The 16113-nt window shown below is 39.5% G+C and overlaps 1 protein-coding gene across 1 annotated transcript in view; it reads left to right on the top strand.

Moving 5' to 3' along the window:
* LOC121917212 (transmembrane protease serine 7-like) overlaps positions 1–14680 on the top strand; it is a 32625-nt gene extending 17945 nt beyond the window's left edge. The window contains exons 9-18 of the mRNA XM_042442969.1: positions 932–1044; positions 3332–3438; positions 4393–4529; positions 5392–5499; positions 5607–5717; positions 6823–6939; positions 7900–8077; positions 11873–12141; positions 14000–14136; positions 14510–14680. Of these exons, the coding sequence (XP_042298903.1) occupies positions 932–1044; positions 3332–3438; positions 4393–4529; positions 5392–5499; positions 5607–5717; positions 6823–6939; positions 7900–8077; positions 11873–12141; positions 14000–14136; positions 14510–14680 (1448 nt within the window). The remainder of the gene's footprint in view (positions 1–931; positions 1045–3331; positions 3439–4392; positions 4530–5391; positions 5500–5606; positions 5718–6822; positions 6940–7899; positions 8078–11872; positions 12142–13999; positions 14137–14509) is intronic.
* Positions 14681–16113: the final 1433 nt, after the last annotated feature.

Genomic DNA, 16113 nt, shown 5'->3' with positions numbered 1-16113 from the left:
CCCCCCCCCCCCCCATATCATTTTATTTCAGCTTCTCCTTGTAAGCACTGAACTTTATTTTTCCTTCTCCCCTCCCATTACATATACCTTATGTGACATGCCTTAAATTTAGATTGTAAACCTAAAGGCAGAGACTGTCATATTACTTATTAGTTGCTCTGTCAGCTTTTTGGGCTAATGTGCAAAGTATATTTGCTTTAAATATTTGTTTTTCAAAAGCAAGCAAGCAAGCAAAATCTGGAATTCACTCCCTTGGCATATGTTTCTGATACTTTTACGCAAGAGGAGAAGCCTATTTAAGATTTTAAATGGAATTTCCCTTTTCCTTTAAGAATATCTGACAAACATCCCTGCACCATTTCTTTCAAGTTCTCTTGCTCTTGGCATCTTTTTATTGATTTTGTATGGCTTGCTGCTCTTTCATGAGCCAGTTGCTTATTGCAATGTTTTCTTATTTTGCTTGGTTTGTATCAGTAAAAATAACTATCTTTTTTGCTTTCTTTTTGAGCGAACTTGAAACCTGTGTAACAAAAGGAGAATATACAGTCAGCCCCACACATTTGCAGATTTAAGGTCCATGGATCTGATTATTCGCAAGTTTGCCACCACCCTTCTGAAGCTTCCGACCCCACAAGCCTGAGACCACCATGAATGTGGAGGGATGGTTGTAAATGCTTAAATATATGAATGAATGAATGAATGAATGAATGAATGAAGTATAGACTGCACTCCTACACACAATTACCTAGGAGTATGTCCCACTGAACTTAGTGAGATTTACTTCTGTTTGATTTGTATCACCTGCAGTATATGAAATGACCAAACAGTTCTTTTTAATGATATAAAATAAAACAAAAACAAAACTCCCGTTGCTTTTTTCCTAGATTGTGTAACAATAAATATGGTTTCTCTCTCTCTCTTTCTTAATCAGAATGTGGACAAACTATGGTAGCATTAGGAAGTACTGGCTTTGGAGGAAGAATCATGAGTCCATATTACCCAAGCCACTACCCACCAAAATGCATTTGTACTTGGACTTTTCAGGTAATTTTAAACCCCACAGTGCAGGACTTTTGCAATTTCACTTCACTGTATTTGCTGTTGATTAGAAAACAGGGCTTCCAGTCTTCCACTCTCTTTGATGAGATGAAGTTGCAGGATTCTAAACTCTTTGATCTTAGTACAAAGCCTGAATCTCTCTCTGTCTCTTTTTTTTCTTTTTTGGTCAAGTAGCTATAGTGGGAGATGAAAGGTGTCCTTGTGAGAAGGTGGAAAGCTGCACCTGCTCTTTGCCTCTGCCAGCCTGCCCTCTCTTTCCAAGGCTCTCATGCTCTGGCTGGCAGTTAAACTGTGGCAACCACTGTCACTTCTTATAATCCAGCATACCAAAATCAGAAACTGCAACTGAGTGGAGTACCCACTTGTCAGTTTTGAACCAGGAGGAGGGAGGAAGTTTGTTAAGCAGCTTACAGATCCAGAAGCCCATCTTTTCAGTCACAGCTAGAGTCTGGAAGCGATATGTTACAAGTAATAATGATATTGCCTGTAATATGTTACCAGAGCATCCTACAGATGGATAGCCTTGTTGCTTGTTTGGAAGAGTGATAGCAAGTAATGTTTACTCATTATTCCTAAAACATGGCTATTCATGAGTCACTGAGATGGATTTAGGCAATTTTTGTATTGTGCTTTTAAAAAAATACTAAAGTAATTTAAAAAATCTTGTTGGTCATGAACAAGATTAGGCCTGGCACAGACTGGTGCTATGCTCCAGCCTCGGGCCAAAAGTAGGGCTCGGGAGAGCGGAGCATCTACATGCTCCCAAGCCCTACCATGCTCCACAAACACCATGTCGTTCGTGACGCTGATGTGCCTCATGCGTCATGTCCAAACTGTGTAGTGCATGAAGGACATCGCAGCGCTGCTCCAGGACGCTTATGGTGTCTCGGCAGCGGCAGAGAAAGAGCCACATTTCATATCTCCTTTTTCCAGGTGTACCATTGCCGCACCATTTGGTCGGCATGGCCACAATCCAGGGGAGAAAGGGGCAGCCTCTGTCTGCCCCTTTCTCCTCATCTGTACACCCCCCCTTAGTTACTTTTTATAATGAGCAATGAGTAACAGCAACTACCTATCTTCCAAAATCAGCAAGTCATATTATTATTATTATTATTATTATTATTATTATTATTATTATTATTTAAAAAGAACATTCCAGTTGTGTTGAAACTGAATATGGATACTCTCTGAGGGAGTCAGGGAGTCTGCACAATAGATGAGGGAGAAATTCAGTTTACATTTGAATACAGACTGACCTATTTCACCCTGCCCATGCCTAGGTGTGAACTAAAACAGTCATCTTTCAGTATTCATAATTCTTAAAAACTGAATGAAGTTTACCAGTCCACAAAAAATGCAAACAAAATTCTGCATTTTGGGGAAAAGTACAGACAAATATATCAGCATTTACATAAGTATAAATTATTTATAAAACTATTTTGCTATTTTGTATAAAACCAGGAAAAATTTGATCTTAGAAAGTTACTTTGAAAAAGTAATTCATTATGTAACTCAGTTGAAATTTCCCCAGCATAATTTGTTGCCATTATGAGTTGTTGGAGCCTGCCCAAGCCTTGAGATCTGCAGGAGAGGCCCTTCTGTCTGTCCCATAATGGTCTGGCTAGCCTCTCTTCCTCTATTTTGCCCCTTTGTCACAAGTTGTTGCCTTCTAGATGTGGAAGTTACTTTATGAAGTTAAGAATCTCTTGTATTCATGGAAGATTATCTAATAGATTGTCTCCCTTCTTTTCAAGGATTTAAAATTTCATGGAGATCCTCCTCAGATACGGGAAAGAGGGCAATCATAATGTAATGAGGTGGAGCTAGAATCTAGCAATTTCCCTGTCTATTCAGATGCGTATGTGTATCTGAACTGGTGTATGCATACCTCAACACAGCTTCAGAGAAACCAAAGTTGACAGATTCATCCATCCCTAGTCTGTGTCTATTCGATGTTGCTTTCCTTCCAAAGCAAATTGCAGCTATGTTGGGATGATGGTGGTGTATGTGTAAACATATGTGTACATGGTTTTTGTTAGGACCCTAACAAGAGAGGGAAAAATTAACTACCTACCAGTTTCCCCTACAGCTTTATTTGCACTGGCATCTAAAATTTGTTCTAATCGGCTCCCCCAGCCTAGATAAAACCCTGGCATGCATATATACACACATATATGTAAGTCTACACAGATATGACATAATTAAATTTTTCCAGCTGAATTTTCCTCACATAACATTAATGTCAAATGTAATTACTCTTTCTTAAAAACAGATACCCCAGAAGGACTTTGGTATAGCACTGAAATTTCATAACTATACTATACGTGAAAAAAGCATTAAAGGCTGTGAGCATGGATGGTGGAAAATTAATGAGCATATGTAAGTATATCAATGTAGGCTATTCATCTGTACAGATAACTAGCACTGCTTCTCTCAAGGGAGTAGTACATTAACAAGGAAGCAAATATAGGAACTTTTGGCTGCAATGATAAGGAGACTGACGGTAGATAGGATTAACTGCATTAAAACAAACATGGCAATGTACAAAATGTCCTCAACCAATTCACATATGTCCTTCAGATGTATTTGCATACAACATATACTGTCTGGACCAGACCTTGGAAAAGTTGGGAGGTTTTGTAATACAATTCACAAAATTCCCAGCCAGCATAACCAGTGGTCATAATGCCTGGAGCATTCTAGAAGTTGCCAAAGAAGCAACTTGTCCAAGCTTTGCCTGCACAGTGTAATTTCACATGTTTACATTCTATTCAGCATGGCAACTAAGCACAACGATGCAGCATAGAACTGGGGAGGTGGTAGATAGAAATGAGAAAATTTATAGGAAGGAGAAAGAGAGAGAATCTGATGTAGAATGTATACTAGCATCCTAAAATATGAGCCCTTAGAAACACACTGAACCTTAGCAGTATAGGAAGTTACACTGTACCAGGTCAGCCTTTTCCCATTTAGCTCTGTATTGTTTGACTGACAATGGCCGTCTAGGACATGAATTAGAAAGCTTGTTCTCATAATTTTTTATATGTGGTTATGCCAGCAATCGAATCTGAGATCTTCTGAATGCAAAATATGTGTGCTGTAATTGAGCTACAGTCTACATTTATGTCAAACAAGCACACAGCCTTGTATAAAATCAGGCATTAAGCAAGAATCATGTGGTCTTCCAGCCTTTTTAGACTGCAAGTCCCAAGAGACTCGGCCAAACATAGTACTTGCATTCCAACAATATCTGTAGGGCTGCATAACCCTCATCCCATCTAAGAGTACTAAAATGTGCTCCATACTACAAGTTAACACATATTCATCTTCTAGGTACTGTGGCTATTATATTGACCATCCAACAATATTTCGTGTTGCAAGCTTTGGGGTCAACATTGAATTTCAATGTAGTTCCAAGCTTTCAGAGCAGCCGCTCCTTGTGGAATATGGGCTGTACGACATCAGTCAACGTAAGACTTACTTTAATTTCCTTTGAGTCATATGAAAAACTGTCTGAATGAAAACACACTAGAAATAATCACTGACATATGGGATAATACCATATTTTGTATATGGCAGCAACTGGTTTCTATTCATCAGCTATGAGGGTTGATGCAGATTTTGGTGTATGCGCCTGGGATGGTGGAAGAGACTAAGGAGCTTATCACATGGGGCTGCAGGAACGCAGCTAGCACAGAATGAAAGGGAGCATGATGGGAACGGAACGGGGAAAGGATGCATTTTACTGCACCATTACATTTTTTTGGTGGGTGTTTCTGGCTATGTGGCCATGTTCTAGAAGAGTTTATTCCTGACGTTTCACCTGCATCTGTGGCTGGCATCTTCAGATAATACTGGCACGGAAGAGAGTTGGATCAGGAATAAACTCTTCTAGAACACGGCCACATATCCCGAAAAACCCACAAAAAACTATGGATTCTGGCCATGAAAGCCTTCAATTTCACAAAACCATTACAGGATGGATGAATTTGCACCCAGGAATTTTTAATTGAGGAGTCAGGAGACTTGGGGAGGGGGATCAGGAATTCCCAGAGCCACATGCAACCCACAGGCTGGAGTTTGCCCATCCTTGTGATAAACTGTATGCGTGTGTGTGTGTGTGTGTGTTTTTTTTTTTTAAATTCTAAAATAAGAATTTAAAGGGATTTTATTAAAAGGAAGAATCTGCCAGGAAGTTTTCCTACCCTTGGAAATGAGTGATGTCCATATGGGAATGGGACAACTTTTGGCAGGTCCTTATTCTTTTGTAATAGAAATGTTAATATTCAAACCAGAATCTATAATGATAGGTGTTCTCTCTCTTGACTTTAGCCTGTCCATTGGGATCTTTTGAATGCCACACTGGTTTATGTATCCAAAGATATCGGCGTTGTGATGGGATCAATGACTGTTATGATGAAAGCGATGAACTCTTCTGTGGTAAAGTACCTATAGCATATAATTGAAAATAGAGTGATGGTCCTTTATGGCTGTCCTTTGGCATAGTTTCTCCTTATGATTTTGTGATTTTCTTCTCTTTGTTTTAGATACATCCAAACAAAACTGTAGCACCAGCTTCTTAATGCAACACCATTCCATTTTCTGTGATGGAATAAATGACTGTGAAGATGGCCAAGATGAACAACATTGCACTGAAAGTGAGTCTCACCCAGAACTTTGAAGTAAATAGTTATAAATAATTAGTAATGTTTAATTAAATCTTTTTTGTAATAATTAAGACATGCCTAAGTGATATTGTATCTTAGCAAGGGATAACATCATTTGTTTTATGGCAAAACTGTAACTTTTAAAAGTTACTCTCATAGTTACAGAGATATCGCTCTGTATAGTTGCAGAGGTATTCACTCAATGGTGGAAGAAGAATATAAAATGGTTTAAATGCTGGGCCATGCTGCCGCTGCTGCCACTACTGCTGCTGTGTATTCTGTTTTGGGTGTTTGCAATGAGAGTAGATTAAATGAAACAACATGATTTACACAACTGTTGATTCAATGTTGCTGTTATGTGCCTTCAAGGCCACTCCAACCTATGGCAACCCTATTCTAGGGGTTTTTTTTGGCAAGATTTATTCAGAGGAGGTTTGCCATTACCTTCCTATAAAGTTGAAAGAGTGTGATTTTTCCAAGGTCACCTGGCAAGTTTCCATGACTAAGCAGGGATCTGAACCATGATTTCCCAGAGCCAGAGGCCTCATCTGCACTGCAAAAGTGATGCAGTTTGACAGTGCTATGGGATTCTGAGATTTGTAGTCTGTTGTGGCACCAAAGCTCTCTGATGGGTAAGGCTAAATATCTCACAAAACTACAAATTTCAGAATTCCAGAACATTGAACCATGACAGCTAAAGCAGTGACAAACTTCATTATTTCTGCAATGCATATTAGTCCAGCATTTAGACCATTAAATCATGCTGGTTCTCAGATTTTGATTTACCATTCAGCAATTGAGTTAATGGATCTACTATAGCAGGGACTAGTAATTGGATTTAGGACAACATCTTTAATTAACATCTTAAATTTCTTGTCCTGTCTCATAAACATAAACATGGCTAGCTGCAGTGATCCTACTCAATAGAAACCAAGGATATAAAACTTTAAGCTTGAGTGACTTTGCTTTGAATTTTGTCTTAGCCATGAGTTCATTGTATAGTTCAGCAACTCTCTCTCAGAATCAGTCCCTGTCTGGAAACTGATAAAATAATATTGTTAGAGCATTTATTTTGCATTTGGTTGTTCTCTTTCAGACATTCCATGTACCAACAATACCTATAAATGTAGCAACAATGTTTGCTTCAGGAAACAAAATGCAAGATGTGATGGAATCATAGATTGCCTTGATCGAAGTGATGAAAGGAATTGTAGTAAGTCTGCCTAAAGTTGTACTACCCAGAAATACAAGAAAGTTAAGCCCATTTATATTCTATATGTTCAATACATACAAAAGATTATGTAATTTTATCCCACCCTCATCGTTTTCCTGTAACTAATACAGTGCAATATCCATCAATTACCAATGCATTCATATTTATAATGAGTAAGTGTGTCCATCAACCTAATATGTTTAGGCAAAATATAATGTCCCTCTGAAGACAGTGAACTTTATCACACCATGGGCTCCAGGCAGGGATGGGAACAGAATGGATGGGGCCAGGAACGAGTGTGGAATGAGTGGGGGATGCATTTTACTGCACACAAAGTCCCTCACTCATTCCATTCTATTCCCCAGCAGTTCCCCATCCGTTCCAGAGGGGGTAATTTTTGAGAACTGTTCAAAACAGTTAAATTAAAATAGATTAAATGCGAGCAAAATTTTAAAACATCCAATGACATTGTTAAAATCAAAAATCATAAATGCTATACATCAATAGGGGAATATAAACAGAATTAGGAGGGAAGGTTTGAAGGAAGAGATGAGTTTTTAAAGCCTTCTTAAAGGCTTCCATTGATCCACTAAGACAGATCCCTTCAGGTAAGGCATTCCATAGAGAGGGTGCCACGGCCGAAAAGGCCCTTTGTTGAGTGGACGCCAACCTCACCTTAGGTTGGTTAAGAGACAGTTTTCCAGAAATTCTGAGTGTGCGGGGAGGATTATGCAGGGAGAGGCGTTCCCTCAAGTAACCCAGGCCCAAGCCATTTAGGGCTTTAAAGGTAATAACCAACACTTTGTACTGGGACCGGAAATGAATTGGCAGCCAGTGTAGAGATTTTAAAATAGGTGTTATATGATCAAATCTTGTTGTGTCCATAATTAGCCTGGCTGCTGCATTTTGGATCAGTTGAAGTTTATTGTTGTTAAAAAGTTTGAATCATATTCTTTTAAGGCTGTGGCAGCACTAAATACACCAATGCACATCTCCGGATTGTAGGAGGTTCGGATGCACAGGAAGGTGAATGGCCGTGGCAAGTCAGCCTCCAATTTGCTGGAGTTGCTTATTGCGGAGCCTCAGTTATATCCAAAGAATGGCTTCTGTCAGCTGCTCATTGTTTTCAGGGGAACAGGTAAGTAGTTAAAAGTCAGTTTCTTTAGAGTCTTTCCTTTAATAATGCTAAAGTGGCATGCATATAGTATAGGTGAGCACAATGAATTTGTTGTTCTTCCATTAATTTGTAATGGTCAGTCATGGATTTCTAATAACCAGTTAGAAAAATAATCTGAGAACCTTTACATGTGCTAAGGCCCAATAAACAAAGACGTCCTGTTCTTGGCATGCCAAAGATGACCTCTTCCTCATTTACCCAAAGTGCTATCTTCATGGGTCATTTAGCTTGTTCAGAACAAAGTGGAGCTGATATTTTGGATACCCCAGCTCTTCCCACATCCCACACACAGGGAGCTGATAACAATGGAGGAAAATGAATTGGACACCACAGTTCCAACATGGAGCTGTCATGTGCATTAGTTCTAAGAAGCTTTTACTTGAGGGTTTTTAAAGAAGCCTACCTTATGGAGGTCCTTGAAGCTGTTAGAGTCACTAGCAATTAAAGATGGGGGTGCTAGCTAGGTCTAGTTGTCACTCTATTCTCTCACCCATTGTTTGATGGTCACTTTAGTCTTTTCATATACCATGCTAAGCAAAAGATCTGAGAAAAAGTCAGTGAAGAAATTTTAGTCACCATTTGTTACTACATAGACAGGAAATCATGAGTCAAGATAAGTGGAGCAAGGCCAGTGGGAAAGAAGAAAGTTTATTGCACAGACCCTTGGTATGGGCTTGGCACATTACAAAAGGGGGCATGATGGGAATGGAAGGTAGCAAAGGATGCAGTTTGCCGCACAGGAGAACACAGCTGCCACCGGCAGAAGTTCCCATCATGTTCCAAATGCGTCCCAGAGGAGGTGATTTTCAGGAACACTTCTAAAGAGTTCCTGAAAATCGCCTCCTGGGGACTCATCCGGAATGCAATGGGAACTTCTGGCGTTGTCATCGTCATTCTCCTGTGTGATAAACTGTGTCCTATGCTACCTTCCGTTCCCATCACGCCCCCTTTTGTAGCACGCCAGGCCCATTCCAGGAGCCTGCGCAAAAAAGCCCAAGGATAGTCTGAGCCAGTAGCTGAGGATAGTCACCCACACTCTGGCCTCCATTTTCATAAAGTCAGACTCCAGTCTCAGAATTGCATTAGAGACATATTTTGGATCTTGGAATGCTGATCTTAGAAATTTGGATTGCATAAGTTCTAATGGTGCAAAATTGAGGAGGGGTCTCAGCTGGGATCCATAAAGCAGTTGTGCAACCAATTTGGCTTCGAAGACTTTGTGTGCCGCCGGGATATAATGGCATCCTCTTGTTATAAAAAAATTGAGGATGACTGTTGAGCTCCTCTGCACATTACTTGAAGCATAGTCTCCCTGTGATTTCCTATTACCAGTAGCGTAAAAGATTACCCCCAGATATTTGAAGCAGGAGACCTGTTTGCTCTTGTGACCATCTATAATCCAGTTTCGGTTCTTGGGCCTTTAAGCAAATGCCATGATTTTAGTTTTTTGATAATTAAGTTATGGCTGATCCTGTTTGCAATACTTTGTTACTGTTCCTAATGCTCTTTTTAGACCAATAGGTGTTCTTGAAATTACTGCTGCATCATCTGCATAAAGCAGAGGAGAGATATGCCTTTCCTCTAGCTTCAGAGGATGAGCATTTGTGTTATCAAGAGGATCCACCATGTCATTGATGTAAACATTGAACAGGAGAGGAGCTAGAATGCAGCCTTGCTTGACACATTTCACAGTGGCAATGGCATCAGTGAGATTATCCTGGGAGTTCCAACTTATTTTGAGTGAGGTCTCTTCATGCAGCATACGAATTAGATATAGTAGAGGTTGGTCAGTCGAGGAAGCCTCAATTTTTTTCCATAGTTTTTGGTTCAAGATACTGAGTCAAAAGCTGCTTTAAAGTCCATAAAGGCAACATAGACAGAGACAGTTGGCATACTTTTCGATGAGGTGTTGGAATACAAAGCACTGGTCTATGGTGGACCAGCCTTTCCTCAAACCAGCTTGTTCCTCTAAAAGTATGTTTTCTTGTTCCATCCAATCTTCTAGTTTCCACTACAAGTGCTTTGCATACAGCTTGCTGATAATGTTGAGGAGACTAATTGGTCTATAGTTGCCAAGTTCATTCTTCTTTCCTTTTTCATATATGGGAACAATGATAGCATGCCCCCAGTCCTTAGATGCTCTACCGTAGTTGTCAGTGCAGGTAAAGAGAACTTTTGGTGATGGGGAATACAATGGATTGGATGATCCTCACTTTAGTGTTTAGAGTTATGTCTTTACATTTTATTATCTTCTCCAGTTCTTTCATAGCTGCCCTTCCCAATCCTAGCCTTCTTCTGATTTCTTGGTTTGATACCATCATAGACAAATCTATATTGCTCACATACTCGGTTTATTTGTTGGCTAGATGACAGTTTATGAAGCAAAGCTTCCCTAGCAACCTTTGAAAGCTCTCAGTGCTTAGGTGGCTGTGAGCTTTGCCAAATGATTAAGTCAACACTCTCACCTACACAGTGTTTAGCTGTCAGACATCTTTTAAAGCAAATCCAGTGCCTGCCTTGTCTGATAACACAAATAACATTAATAAAATTACTAGAATAATTTACTCTGATCTAGTTGCTGTTGAAATCAATCATGTTTAGATCAAATCAGTTGCCCTACTGATTTTAGTAAGTCTTTCTTTAAATAACAGCCTGAGGACAGGAGTAAGGATCATATAGCTTTCTACATCACAAGTAGTTAAATACAGTGAGTCCAGGGGCTGCTTTTCTTTTTGCTCCTGAGGCCCCTCAGAGGCCACATGTAATGCCAAAGAAGAAGCAATCCATAAGTGATCAGAAGTTTACTAACGGTTTTGAAAAAATAGATTTGTTTTTTTGTCTGTGGAGGAAGCTAAATAGTATGGGGCAGTGTGCAAAAACTGTTTAAAAGGTGAATTTCCATTCTTGGAGAGTTCCACATGAGTGAATTAACCTTTTTGCAGGGAGCAGCCAAAGGTCAATCAGGAGTGAAGGATCACAGAAAAGCTTTGGAGAGACACATATGGCTCCAGGATCTCCCTTTGTCCACTCCTCCTCTATATGCTGGAGTGCAACTTTCACTGGCCTTACCTAACATAGTCAATATCGTGGTACTTTCAATGAAACAACATATGGTGAACCACCTGTTCCCTAGCTGTGATTTATGAATTATTATTACTGCATGATCCTTTATATATTTACTCAGAAGTCAATCCAACTGTGCTAAAGAATGCTTGAGTAAATTAAAGCCTTAAATTACAGCCATGATTACAGTAAATTACAGCCTTAAAAGAAGACATTGCTATGAATCCTCTTAGATTGCAGGTAAATTCTTCAGTTGATTAGAAACAACAACAACAACAACAACAACAACAAATAATAATAATAATAATAATAATAATAATAATAATAATAATAATAGGTTTTATTTATATTGTCCTGCCTCTCCCGACGGATCGAGGCGGGATTACATTAAATTATACAAAAACAATAATACTAATAACAATTATTTAAAATCACAATATAAAACCATATCCCATCTAAAAACAATTAGTACAATATAAAAATTTATCACAGCCTGAGGTAGACGCCTGATCGGGAGGTAGCAAACTTGTTGAGTCTATAAAAGATCAGGAGGGTATGCTTACCAGAAGAGGTATGTTTTCAGTGCCTTTTTGAAGGTGTCAAAGGTGGGAACTGTTTTTTTTAAATAGAACCTATCTCTCCATGTTCCAGCAATTCAACCACTATGTTTGTTATTTAAATCATTTTCATTAGGTTATCAGACCCTAGAATCTGGACAGCACATATGGGAATGCGTATCCAAGGAAAAGCCAAATTTGTTTCTACTCTGAGGCGAATCATCATCCATGAATACTATAACAGCCAAAATTATGACTATGACATTGCCCTGCTGCAGCTAAGCACACCATGGGCTGACACCATGAGATCTTTAATTCAGCCAATATGTCTACCTCCTGCCACTTTCAGAGTGTACCCTGGGGAAAAATGCTGGGTAACAGGCTGGGGACAGAAACAAGAAACAGGTAAACACCTCTCCCCTGTTATTATTATTATTTTTTTGACAAGTGAGCCAGCATGCTGGTTAGAATGCTGGAATGGGAATTGTGAGATATGAGCTCTAATCCCTGCTTTACCATGGAACTCTGCGACCCTGAAGCTGGCATTTTTTCTCAGACTGATTACCTCATAAGGTTATTGTGAGAATGATGTGCAGACCCACATATGTAGCCAATAATGTGCAGACTGACATATGTAACCAGAGGAAGAGACAGGATGTAAATGCAACTAAAAGCTCCCTTCTGATGGGCTAATAGTTCCATTAAATGTTTCTAGATTTCACACGTTGGAACAGTTATTCCAAGAGCCAGTGTGGTGTAGTAGTCTGAGTGTTGGATGAGGCACCAGGTTCAAATCCTCACTTGGCCATGGAAACTCACTGGGTAACTTTGGGCAAATTACACTCTCTCACTCCCAGTATTCCCTCTCTGAACAAATCTTGCAAAACCAACAACAAAAAACCTCTCTGATAGCTTCACCACAGGTCAGAAATGACTTGAAGGATCACAACAACAATAGTGGCTATTACCCATCCCACACCCAGTCCTGCCCTAAATAAACCACGGTTTCATCAGTTCTTTTTTCCATGTTTGAGCTTATCTGTGAGGTGAGTAAGGCTTCCCACCCTTCCAACTATCTTCTCCATGAACTCAACACCTCCCCTCATGCTCCCTCCCCCAGTACACATGTTCCCTGTATTGTACATTTATTCCACTCCCCAAAATAGTAATTGAAGTGCTGTACCACTTTAACACTATAACTGTGAAATAAAGGTGGTGGCAGGGGTGGGTGGTAGGTTCAGCCTGGTAACTGGAAATACAATGAGAGAAGGAAATATATAGAGAAAAATCCTGTTAAGCGTTGCACATGCATTCAAGATATATGAACAGTAGGACAACATCTTTACTGGAAATTTCCAGGAGGGAAAGAAAAGAGCACTGCCTAACTCAAGATTAAAAAGTTTGCAGCAAGTCCTGGAAATTCGCTAGAAATGGAATGTATTAGGAGCAAGGTTATAAGGATATTTAAAAAATATCTCAGTAAGCACAGGTACAAGTCCTGCCAAGGCCCAATGTTTTTGGCCAGTTTCTATGGAACTTAATAAATAAAATAATAAATGTGCACTGCTTTTGGATCATGACTCTGGAGACCAGGGTCTGATTTCCAGCTTGGTCATGAAACCTACTGGGTGATCTTGGGCAAGTCATATGCTGTCAGAATCGATGACAAACTTCCTCTGAACAAATCTTGCCAAGAAGATCCTATGATAAGTTTGCCTTAGGGTTGCCATAAATCAGAAATGACTTGGAGGTAGCCAACAACAATAAACTGAGTTTTACTTATTTTGCTACAGAGTTTTACACTTTTTAATTCCCAGTTCAGAGACAGGTCCTGTAACATTGATCATATATCATAAAAATTCTTGAAACAGTTAATTGGTCTATCTGCTAAAAGAAAGGTATAGGAAGACTGGTTTAATCCAATTTTGAAAAACCAATCTTAACTGAAGTACCATAAAATATCCGATATTGCTCACTTTAATCAGTATGTGACTGCTGATAAAGAGAGCACAGTTACTTGTTTTTGCTTTCTTCCTTTGGATACTGTATGAATGCCAGAATTAGTTTTCTTCTCTCTTTTGTAGCCTGACCAGAACAATTGGTGAATCAGGAAAGTCCAGATGTAGCTTTAAGCTAGCTATTCTGTTTCAGCCTCAGCCTCAGCCCCATCTGCTATTATTATTTTGACTTTTCTGGGACATGGATTATTGAGACTGCTTTGATTCATAATCTTTCTGCATTAAGCTTTGTATCTTTTTTTCAGATGATGAAGCACCAGCAGTTCTACAAAAAGCAGAGGTAGAAATTGTGGATCAAACGTTGTGCCATTCAACGTATGGGCTTATTACAGCCCGCATGCTATGTGCTGGGATGATGTCAGGAAAAAGGGATAGCTGCAAGGTAAATATATCTTCCCAGCTCTCTTTCCATCTCATCTTTCCACAGACTCACTTACTATTTTGTGCTTGAAGTTCATGTCTGTGCTAAGAAATCTAATAACAATAGTGTCATCAATCCTGACCACAGTTAGCATGATTGATATACACTGATGGGTTACTTTGATTTTGTACACTGGTTTCTGAGGTGGAGGTGGGGAACCTGTTGGTCCTGAATATATGGCAATTTTCTTTTCTCACTGTTATCTCATACTTTAAGGTTTAAATAGTGCCAGTCATTCTTTGGCATCAATTAAAAACACTTTTAGCAGTGATGGCATCCACTGAAATGTTTTAAAATATCAAAAGCTTTATTTTTTGAAAACAATATGTTTCAGGGAGATTCTGGAGGACCTCTGTCCTGTCGAAGCAAAGGTGATGGAAAATGGCTTCTCATAGGAATCGTTAGCTGGGGGTATGGCTGCGGAAGACCTAATTTCCCTGGAGTATACACAAGGGTGTCAAATTTTGCTACATGGATACACAAATATGTGCCTTCTGTTTTTTAAATGAAAAGTGATTGTGCTTCATGCGTCATCATTTGTTCAATTATGTCCTCATTCAAGTGATAGTACTTGAAACATCTTCATTAAAACCCTGTTTAATAATAAATGATTTGTTGTGTTTTCAATTTATTGTTGTGCACACCCCACTAAATCTTCAAAATGAATGTCATAGCCATGTTCTCATTGTGAAAAGTATATTTAATCCGGGCCTGGTCTTAAACAGTGTTAGATAGGTTTAAATCTCTAGATTAGGTACAGGTAATGCCATAGTTAGGATTAGCCTGCATGGAGAATTAATATCAGAGTGAAATGAAGATATGCTAAAGATCAGGGGGATGCTGTGGATCTAGTACCTCTTGATTTTAGTAATCTATCTACACTGCACAGAAGCCAGGTGTGTGTGAGAAATCTAGGATGTTCCTTTACCACAATTATAAGAAAGCACAATACTGCATTCCTTACATGTGTTTAGATTTAAAAACAACAGTAACAGGGAACTGCATACATACTCATGAAAAATCACTTCCTTTCTGATCTTGGAAGCAAGGCAGAGCAGGCCTTGGGGCTTACTGCATGAACTTTAAAAGCATTTCAAGCCTCCCAGGCTGGAGCCGGGACATGGGATGGAGGCGGAGATTATTGCATGCTAAATCACCACCTAATCGCTGCCCGCCATCAGCCCAGGTCCAAGCCAGGTCCCAGCTGTACTCCACCAGCATTTTTTCGAAGTCAGGAGCTTTCCGGCTTTTAAAAAGTGCTAGCAGAGTGTGACTGGGACCTGGGCTGATGGTGGGTAGCAATTAGGTGTTGATTTAGTATACGATAATCCCTGCCTCCATCTCATATCCTGGCTCCAGCCTGGGAGGCTTGAAACATTTTTAAAGTTCATGCGATAAGCTCTCTTGTTAGTTTTTGAATGGGGAACACCAAGGAATATCATGCGCTTTATGATACATTTTAGAGGCAGGCAATGGCAAACCACCTCTGCCTATTCCTTACCTAAGAAAATCACACCATAGTTCAACAAGAGACTTGGAAAAAAGCAAGAGAACACTTATGACTCCCAGCCTTTGAACGTAATGTCATCAATGAGTTCCTGAGTTAGAAACATGAAAAAAAGGGGGACATATGAGCAGAGAATACAGAGTTATCATTTATGATTTCTTTTCTTCCCCCTGTTCACTTGGAACAGAAGTCACTCAAAGTACACCAGGGCAAGTGTGTGGATCATGGCCACATAGTATGGCAGAGGCATTAGGATTTGAACATCAGGATTTTCTGAGGTAAGTACCCAATAGTGTGCTCTTATGGGATTTTACTAGAACAGTGCCTGTGCTTGGGAGAGAAATCTAGGGCAGGGGGAAGCAGAATGAATATTGGATTAGGCTTGAAATATATTACTTCAGCATCCTGAAAAATCTTCATAAAATCAATAT

The sequence above is a fragment of the Sceloporus undulatus genome, unplaced genomic scaffold (genome assembly GCF_019175285.1).
Source record: "Sceloporus undulatus isolate JIND9_A2432 ecotype Alabama unplaced genomic scaffold, SceUnd_v1.1 scaffold_12, whole genome shotgun sequence".
Taxonomy (NCBI): Eukaryota; Metazoa; Chordata; class Lepidosauria; order Squamata; family Phrynosomatidae; genus Sceloporus; species Sceloporus undulatus.
Note: the sequence above shows the minus strand (reverse complement) of the source record. Positions and strands in the feature narration are given on the sequence as shown.